Source organism: Aptenodytes forsteri, unplaced genomic scaffold, assembly GCF_000699145.1.
Source record: "Aptenodytes forsteri isolate BGI_AS27 unplaced genomic scaffold, ASM69914v1 Scaffold264, whole genome shotgun sequence".
NCBI lineage: Eukaryota > Metazoa > Chordata > Aves > Sphenisciformes > Spheniscidae > Aptenodytes > Aptenodytes forsteri.
Genome location: NW_008795936.1, coordinates 169,591 through 179,915, shown reverse-complemented (window position 1 = coordinate 179,915; position 10,325 = coordinate 169,591). Strand labels below are relative to the sequence as shown.

General features: G+C 43.1%; 1 protein-coding gene across 1 annotated transcript; it reads left to right on the top strand.

Moving 5' to 3' along the window:
- SPP2 (secreted phosphoprotein 2) lies at positions 1-5,641 on the top strand. Its single transcript, XM_009285102.1, has 6 exons — positions 1-49; positions 154-278; positions 1,611-1,733; positions 3,335-3,445; positions 5,104-5,158; positions 5,544-5,641. Exons 1-6 carry the CDS (start codon positions 1-3, stop codon positions 5,639-5,641), a joined length of 561 nt encoding a protein of 186 aa, XP_009283377.1.
- Positions 5,642-10,325: the final 4,684 nt, after the last annotated feature.

The window sequence follows — 10,325 nt, the reverse complement described above, 5'->3', positions numbered from 1 at the left end:
ATGAGGATCTTAATTTTTGTCCTCACACTGAGTGTTTTCTCCTGTTCAGGTAAGTTGCTCAGAATGGAACCACGTCCTTTTCCTTATGGTGGCTTAGGGAGGAAAAGTACAAGACCACACTGAACTTTTAATGGAACTGTGCCTCCGTCTCAGGGTTTCCAGTGTACGACTATGAACTCCCTGTCACAGAAGAGGCTCTCAATGCTTCCATTGCAAGGATCAATTCTCAGTCTTGGGGGACAAACCTGTATGGTGTTGTCAGGAGCCATGTCACAAGAGTAAGTGCGCAGACAACGGAGATCCTTTACCTGGAATATGCTCTGCTGTGGTGGAAAACTCTTTTTCACCCAATCCTGGAAAGCCAGATTTAGTTGGAGTTTTCTGATGTTGTTTGGAAGAGGGTGGGTTTGGGGCATTATCTGAAGCTATGGCTTTAGGAACCTAAATATTCTTTGTATGTTGGTTTGTAATTAAAAATACTTTAGGAGTTCAACATTTCCACCCCTAGAACAAAATCTTGTACGATTTTGTTCAAAACTGATGTTTTTAAATACCTCCAGCTAACTGCTTTGCTTTGGGCATAAAGTAACCTGGTTCATCTGAAGGTCTCAGCTGAATGTCTGCACTGCTAATTAAATGCCACCACAAACACATTTAGGATTCTTTTTCCAATCTGTGTTTACATCATCTGTCTCTACACACCAATTCTGGTTTAAATCTACTAGTGTCTAAATGCAGGCAGAAAACCCTTATCTGTTTTAATTTGTGTTGCTAAGAATTATATGGGACACCCAGAGTTAAGGAGATAAAGCTTCCTAATTTAAAGTTAACATGCCCATGCTCCTGAACATCCTCAGAACCATTCTGTTTCTATAGATGGCATGTATGAAGTCTTCTGCAAGAATGAATGACAAGATGACTTTTGGATTGATCTAATTTGGAAAAAAAAAGTGCTTGAAAGCAGTGGGGTTTTTGTTGTTTATATTTTTTTGTTGTGTCTCCCATCTTGATTAGACTCTGAGAAGGAGAGAAGAAAATCCTAACGTGTCAACAAAAGCAACCAAACTCTCTGAAGCTTGCAGTGTGGCAATGCATGCTGCCCATTGAGGCACCTGAGCTGACAAGGAGTGACTCTATAAACTGCATTAATTCAATTGCTTGCAGTCGTGTGATTTACTTTCCAAAAGTCATGTATTTGCAATAGGCTTCCCAGCAGTCTAGATATCCAAAGCAGAGCTGTTAGCACCCTGGTTCCCACAGAAGAGGGGGTAGCATGCAGAGGTAATGCTATGCTTATCTACCTTTGACAGCTATAGCCCCCCCAACCGACTCTGAGCAGCAGAAGGATTCCGCAATGGGCTGTGGGGTTTCAAGCAAAACCCCCGTGGAGAGCTGTTCTATGTTTCTGTTACCAAATCTGCCTAAGAGAGTATCTCCTGAGCACAATAAAATACCCTTTCTCACACACAGTAATCTGCTCTAAATTGGGCACTGAGCCACAATGCCCTTATGTCTTGCTTCTGCTTGACAAAGAAGCAAGGTTGCCATGTAGTGGGCATAGAAGAATGACAGGCACTAATTAGATGTTGTGTTGACCTTCCTTTTACCAGATTGACATGTGGAACACCAATGCTTATAGACTAGAGCTGCAGTTCAGCATTCGTGAAACTGTGTGCACGAAAGCTTCAGGGAGAGACCCGTTCACATGCGACTTCAAAATAGGGCCTTTCGTGGTAAGTGCATCTGGTGTGAATGTGAAACCCCCACTCCGTGCAGGATGTTCTCAGGATATGTTGAAACACCACTGGTGCTGAAGAATGAAGAACAACTGGCTTTCTGAAAACAAAACCGAACCCAAACAATACAACCTACAGCATGGAGCGGATGTTAGATGGGAAGGGTCGCTGCTGGGAAACTCTTCTGCATGGTCAGTGGGGAATATAGAAACTGCTCTGAGCTGAAAAGAGAGGACACGTGTCTTGGAGCAGCATGTAGTGAAAGTGTCTGTGTGCATTGGGATCAAATCCTAGAAGGAAGGTGTGGCTTCTTTTCTAAGATAAGAGTGTGGAAAAACTGACGTTTGACCTGCTTTTGTCTATCATGCATCTAGGCACCAGATAAAAGCTTATCTTCCTATGTAGTGCAGATTCCCACTCTGTGCTGACAGTGCTAATCTTTCAGATTTTCAACTCTCTTTTCAGCCTGAAATAAACACGGATCAGGCTCTTTCTTGATATAGCTCTTGCTGTGCTCTGATTCTTACATGACCAGCTTTGGTGTAAATATATCATCTTTGAATCTGGACTTCACTGTGCACAGTTATTTTTGACAAAACATGACTCCCATTGCAAGCTTCTGAGTGGTTTTGTCCTAACTGCTTGCATAAATTTTACAAAGCATGTGGAGTAGCTCTTGAGTCCCTCTGTGCAATGATGCCATACTGTGTGTCAGGCTTCCACAGAGATTATTGCTGGTTCTTTGTGCTGCTCCAAGCTGAGCTCTTCTCACGTCTTTTTCCTCTGTGAATGGCTGCCAAACTTATCTGCCCTTCCTGGGAACAGTCTTTAGGGAAGAGGAGGGATTCTGGGAAGGCACTGAACAGATGGTGCAAAGGCTTTTCTCATAGCTTGTGAGTCATGCTACTAACTCAGGAGGTAGTTTACTCCATGAAGAGGGAGGTAAATGTCTCTTCAAGTATTGCTACTCTTGAGCTAAGCAGCTTGTGTGTGTGTGTAGATGGGACAACATGGAATTGATGGTTGTTGCAGGTTTTCTTTAAAGACGCAAGGTTGGCTGCTGCAAAGTTATCACTGTATCCTAAACAGACACCATCCCTCTTCTTTTCCTCTTGGGGCAATACGGTATGAAAGATAGTGTGAGGATCTCTGTTTTCCAAACTTGGGTGCAGGTTTTGCTGGAGCTTCTGTCAAATCTTAGAGACAACTTCTTTAAAGGTAGTTTAACTTTTAGAGCTGGAGCTGCCATCAGCATAGCCCTGCACAGCTCTTCTGTTTGTGCTTGGTGATGCCAGAGCCATGAAAAGGATTTGGAGGTTTTCTTCTGCCTCGAGCAGGCTCAAGGCTTCATACAGCTAACATGCAATTGTGGAGCAATAACTTGTGTGTAGTCATACGCTGCCAGAATATATTCATCTGGCTGCAGTCTGCTCCAATAATTTGTAGGTGTATAACCTTGCTTGAGTTTCTTCCTTTTGAAATTTGTTTTTAAAATCCCTGTACAAGTTCCCACCCCCAATGAAACTCCCATGAAAGGGTTTGTACTGTAGCTTTGCTCTACAAGATTTGCTCCATTTTGATCTGTTAATCTGTTACAGCCAACCACTTTCTGCAGAAGTGTTGTGGAAGTCTCCGGCGAGCTGATCTCGAGCATTATTGTGCAGTGCCATCGTGGCACATCCAGCTCCGAATCGATGAGCAGCGAGGAGGTAAGAAAGGGAAAAACTGATTTTTGCTGCCTGGGGGAGCAAAAATTCTGCTCATCCTCTTTTAAGGAGAAATCAGGTGTCTATGTGTGAAATGCAACTCCTGTTGCAGTTGGAGGTCTTGATCAGAAAACTGAATGTGGTTTGAAATCCAGCTGTCTCCTGTAATGCTTCCCTTTACATCAGCTGAGAGGTTTGACCTTGCTTGATGGATGCCTGGGGAGAGTGTGAATCTCTGCAGCAGTCTGGCACATCCACCAACTCCGACACTCCTCATTGACATATAGAGTATGTGCCTGGAGAACAGTGATTGGCACATCTTGTAGACAGCAACAAATACCGATGGCTCTGGCTCTGTTACCAAAACCAGCTCTCAGCTGAGCATGTCATCACAGTATAGCTGCAGAAGATTTGCTCTACTGAGATTTGTGTTCCCTTTTTGAGCTCTTATTTGGTTTTTAAGGTGTGGTTAAATGCCGACCCAACCTGTGAATTCCTGCTAGCTGTTTTCAAATCATGCCAGTGTCCACTTTTTCCATGAACTGACACTTGAACCTGGGTGCCTGCACTTACAACACAGATTTACAGTGGGTGTTGTGCTTAAGTATTATATTCAGGGAACAAAGATAGTTTCACCAGCAAGGTGCCAGAGGGTATGGACAGCTTTTATGTTTGGAAAGTGCAAGTGACTAAATGAATAACTTGAAGCAAATAGGATTCTGTGTCACCTTCTCTTGGTTTGAATTGCCAAATTAGCTTGTAATTATTTTTTTTTGTTTGTTCAGAATCTCTATTCAAAGCTAGCTAGTGAATGCACGACAGGAATTCTTGATTTGCAAAGCAGAAAGACTGCATGTGAAGTACTGAAATATGTAAGGTAGTCTTGGATGTTCAGTCTGTCCTCTGTGGGTTAAGCGTAACCCTTGTTTAATAGGGCACTCAGTATAAACACTTGCTTTTACAAGTAGAGATCTTCCTGCAAGTCTTCTTTAACCATCACTTAAAATTCAGTACTGCTGCCAATATTCCTGCTGGGGAATATACTTCCTGCAATGTTAATAAGGAATAAATGCCAAAGGGAATTATTGCACATGAAAAGGGAAGTACTTCTTTCTGCAGAGGGCTGCAGCAAGTGCACTGCAGCTCTTGCTCTAGAGCTGTAACTCAGTTCAAGGGATCTCAGCCTGGTTCACTGTGGATGGTGTTGGTGTAGCTCCCGTAGTGCTGGTGGCATTTGGATAGGAGAAGGAATTGTGATTGGCTGAGGCTGGGATCATATTACTGGGATAGAGACTAACAAAAGAAGAGTATAGAGAGCATTTAAAAGAGTAATTTGGGATAAATGAGTCAAAGAGGTGTCCTGTGTGACTGCAACAGACTAGCTCTGCTCTCCAGGCTCTGCTGTCCTGGCTGTATCTGTACTACAGTATGGTCAGGTGAGATATGAAGTACGAAAGATGTTAACCTGAGAGCCTACCTGCAACTGCAGACTTCCTTAGCAACATCACTGCTTTGCAATAGTATCAGCAGTAATCTTGTTTTCAGAGAAATTAATAATGAAGTTTGGAATTACTTCAGTGATCACATAGTACCTGAGGAAATGAAGGAGAGGCAGACTTCCTGACAGATGAGCTTTTTAAAGAAATGTCTTTAATTTACAGATGATGCATATGCCAATAATGAACCCCAACAGGCGAGGCAGCAGACGCAGAGAAGGTAAGCCGTTTGTGCCATGCTGGACTCTCCTGGCACGTGTTGTTTTGCCTTTTGGATCATCTGTTTGGACCATCCGAAGATCACCTGTCTGAGGGAGAAGAAAATATGGAAGACCAGCAGTTTGCTCATGTCACGCCCAGCTGCTTTTTCCTGTGCAGAGGGGTGTCCCATTGAGGAAGCAGGGAGGGCATTAGGCTTCAAAGTAGGGCAATGCTGAGGTTTGTATACTCTGTGTACGCATTTTCTGGATTGCCAGATTTGTGCTCTCATAACCAGTACTTGTGTGCATCCTTGAGGTTGTCCTGATATTGTGCAGAATGCTGAACGAACACATGTTTGAAAGCATATAACACTCATGTATGTCTCCGTGTTCTTTTTTAAAAAGATGTATTTGCTCCCGAAGCCTTCCCTTCAAGGGGAAGAGACAGCAGCCGTGGAGACTGGCATAAACCCAGCTATTTCAGCTCTGACAAGATTGAATAATATGGATTGGGTGAGTACAATTCAAACTGTAGCTTTTATGCACCCTAGGTTTGGAGGTTTTGGGGCAGGGTGGGAAAGTGACTGCTCAGGATAAAGAACCTCTTTGGGAATGTGCTTCTTGGCTGCAAGCATGTTAAAAGCCATTTTACTCTGGGCATTTGTAGGACTCGCTTATGGGGAAATTCAGTGACACAGAGTACAAACAGCACTATCAGCACCATCGACAAATGTTCATGGGGTGGCAATCTCTGGTGCCTCCGGGAAGTCTCACAGAGCAAGGGTCTGACCAGCAGAAGATGTTTTTGGTTTTCCTCTTGTTGCTTCACTCCTAGGAAGACATCCAACTACAGAGCTCATGGCTTTCACTAGCTCTCGAGTAGTCCATCCCACATGCTCATGCAAACACCAGCGTCCTGGTCTGCAGGTAGTGTGAACAGTGTGCAAGAAAACCAATCTGCTGGCCTGAGTTCAGCATAGGGCTCAAGCCTTGAGCTACAGTTCTGCCTTTTTGCCTCCATCTCTCTTGGCTGGCAGAGACATGCTTCTGTCTGATGTTTCATGGATACTTTGGACCTTACCTAAACTAGTTGCCCTTAGCAGGGGTGTATCACTTGGCTGTGGGATCTGGAACATGCCCTGGCTGTGTATTGGCAAAGACACAGATGAGTTGTTGGGTGCCCCTTTCTGCCCCAGTCTTTCATCGTCACCTGCCATTTTTGCGCTGGTGCTCTCCTCACACTCACGACTTGTTGTGTGTCTATTTATACAGCAAACTCTTGGAGAAATGGCCATGTCTTTGTGCTGAATCTAATGCAATAGAACACTGAGGCTGCACAGTTCAGCAAACAAAAATTGAACGGGGTAGTAAGGTATCTGGGAGAACCAAGATGCAGTTTACCCAGGGTAAGTGTTTGTTGCAGAGAAGCTGTGAAGGAGATGTTTGGTGCCCAATTAATGGGAATGATAATGAAAGACACTCATGATTCATTGGAGCTGGCAAGGCCTATCCTACACAAACCACCTTTGCGGACCTACTTCTGAGGCTCCACGTGGGAGCAGCTCTTATTGCTGCTGATATTTTACCTGCCATCTTAGGAGTTAATCTAAAGGGAAGTGTTTTTGAAAGAGTTTTAGCAACACAGAGTGGAGATCATTCTTTGGCATGCTAAACAGTTTTAAAGTAGTTGGGAAAGGAAGAGGAAATTACTTAGCACTATGTCTTTGTCATTAAAAAGGTTTCGCACACTCGCTTGGGTACATATCATTAGCAGGTTTTGGTCCCTGTAGAGAGTGCCAGAACTGAATGCTCCATGTGTGTGGAGCTCAATTCAGGCCTGCTGCATTGGAAACAAGACAGTTTTAGATGTAATTTAGCACCAATGACTCACTAAAAACTAACACATGTTACTCATAAGCATATCTGTGGTAAACCTATATGTGCTGAAGGATACATATCCCCTACTCTCCTAGAAACTAGATATGAAAGGAAAACCCAGTCATTCTGCTAGGTCAGGTCTGTCTTTGTAAAAATGATTTCATTAAATCCATTTGCTATTTCAGTTTATCCATGAGCCAGAAAAGGTGATATGCTGTTTTAATCACTACCTTTCCTCTTACAGGAATCTCTAACTGTTCTAAATGTCTTTGAACTTCCTTGAGCATGTTGCAGTGGCATTCTGGTGTGCACTCTGTGTCCTTCTGGGTAACTTTAATCCAAGAGATGGTGTGGAAAGACTGAGGCTTACTGAAGAGTAGCATAAGGTTGACCTTCTATTCCAGAGAAGAGAAGGACAAACTTTGTAAATGCCTGACCATTGTTGGTTTCTGAGAGCGAAACTATCTTAGTCTGGCTGGGTGAATTTGGGTTGAACTTTCTTCAACCTATATTCCAGAAAAGTTGTGGGGAAGGAGGTCTATGTGCTCAAAATGGGAAGACATCCTTTTATCTGCATTTGGAAAATGCCAGGTATTTTAAATTAATTCTTTGGCTTTCAAGAGGAGTTATCCCCATTAAGCAGTAATCGCAAATGCCTTGTGTTCCTGGATCTAATGTCTAACAAACCTCTAAACCAGAAGCAAGCTGTAAAATCTTCTTGAAAGAGAATATGAAACAAATGGGGAGAAATTTATCGTTCTTAAAATCCGGTGCATTTCGAGTTTTAATACTTTCTGCTTGCTCTTGAAGATAGGGTGCAAGTGTCAGTTGTGGAGCTGTGTTTCATACCAGTGTCCTAGATTTTGGACATCTCAGAGGCAGATACATCAGGAGATTAAGGGAGATTTTCAAAACCCTTCAAAACTCCTTGTTTCTCTTGTTTTTATTGATTTGACTTATTATTAGCTGTAAAGTCTGGAGAGAAGTCTTGCTTCTCAATTTCACCTGTATCCAGAATTAGAGGGTTTCATCTGTGGGTTTAATTTGGAGCCACAAGTATCCAAATTATTTCGTGTGTTTGAGGCCGGGGAAAGTTATTCATGTTTTTTTTTTCCTGTGTTTTGGCACCTGTGTGATCATGGCTGGCATGATTACAAGCCACACTGTGATGGCAGCGTTTGGTGGGGCATGGGAAATATGTGCTGTGTTTTGAGATGGCAGTAGCTCAACTGGCTTAGCTTAGCTGAGAATATTTTGGGGGAGGCTGGGGAAACAGCGATTTAATAATAGAAGGCTTTAATCCCTTACTCAAAGAACCTGTTGTTGACAGGCAAAGCTAGACAAGTTCAGGTGAGAAATGAAATGTGATTCTTTTTTTTTATGCAACAGTATGGGTAACTGACTACTGCAAAAATTACTAAGGCAAGTGGCTGAAAGAGTTTTTCTTGCTGGATTTTACATTTTCTGAACTAGATCTTCTTATCCTTTTGGCTACAGAAATTATTTCAGGGGAATCCTGTGCCTGACTCAATGCAAGAAGCTAGGCTAAATGATCTCACTGGTGCTTTCTGGCTCTTTTTATTTATTAGAATGTGCTAAATATTCAAGAGGAAAAAATCAGTGCAATTGTTATATAAAGAAGAACTCTTTCAAGTCTGCAGTCTTCAGACCCACCAGTCTGCTGATGCCTGCAGGAGTTAGCAAACTGCATATGAAAGAACCACATCAATGATTAATGAGCTTAGTCCAGTGACAAGTCTTAATCAGATTTTCTGGATTTATTTCCTAGTGCATCTCTGGAACTGGGGAGATTGTAGAATTCACATGTCATGCTGTGGACCTCTTTCCAACAAATAGCTCAGGCACATGAGCGAGTGACAGCAGGAGAGCCAGCTGCTGTACAACAGCTGATCACCGGTTAAAAACCTTAGCCGGCAACAAGCGTTAAGGTGATTAGTTAGCTTGGCCTGCCAGGTATGTGCAGAGCTTGTTGGAGCTGCTGTCAGTTGCCACAGTGTCAGCAAAGGGCATATTAGTGATGCAGTCAATCCCCTGCTGAAATTTTTGGGGAGGGGGGACGCCTGCTCCAAAAGGATTCTGTTTAGCACACACACAATATGAAAGGCTTTTTGAGTGTGCACAGGTATGTAGAATTCTGGGTTCCATTAAGCTGGAATCTGCTTTATGGTGTTCGTGGCTCCGAATCACCGAGGAGTCTAAAAAATCACTCAAACTCACCTAACACCTTGAACCCCAGAAAGCAAAAGAAAAGGGCCCCAACGCTCTGCTCTTCCAAAATCAACTGCCTAAGGCAGTTGTCTTTGTGCAGGGTGGAGTCCGATCTATGACTTATGTCTGGAGTCTCTCCAGCAGTGCTTCATTTCCTTGAACAGGAAAACTAAGAAGAAAGCTCCTGCCTTTGCTTGCAATATACATGTAGATTGTGAATACTGATTTTCTCTTACTGTCATTAATCACACAAGGAAAGTGTTTTTTAACAGACAATCAGATTCCTTCTATATCAAGTCAAGGGGCTGTGATTTCGTCCTTGAGTTTTCTACATTTTCTTAAAATGACACTCTGGGCTGAGTTCTCACCTGGCATAGCTCACTGCTGGCAGGAATGTGGTGATGGCAGTTGTTACAAGCTGATTAGCAGCCTTGCAGAAGCAGAAGTGAATAGACTGGCATCCTTGAATATTAGGGTTTTTTTCCCAATGGAAGAATAACTGGCAACATTGGGCCTCTTCTTCTCATACCCAAGAAATCCAGGATCCAACCTTCAGAGTGAAATGAATGCTTGTTTGTCTGTCTTCTAGACAAATAATAATGGAGTAGGGTGCATAACCCTCCTGGGGCAGGGAAAGAAAAGCTTTTATCCTCAGTGTCCTCATTAAGAAGCTGCTTGATTTTAGTTCCAATTTTGTATTCTCATGGCTTCCTATATTCTGTCTTTGTTTTTTCCTCTCCATTCACCCACCCCACTTTCTACAGTTCTCAGAAAGCAGCTTATTGCTTTCTGGGGAAAAAAGTGAAGCATCAGAGGGAAGGAAAATCCCTGCAGAATGGGATCTGTTGCATAGTGCGTGAGCTCCATATCGGATCAGCTTTGAGAGTGAGAGCTAGAGGAATTTATTGCTTAGGCAACATGGAGGAAATGACAGGCTACCATTATATTCCTGCTGCCTTGGAATCCGTCTGTGATAGCTAAGTCCTTGGTGTCACCTGGCATCTGTGATATGCTGCAGCAGAGAAGATAGCATGCTTTCATCTGTTCAGAGGTGAAGGACTGACATTGAAACAGACCCAG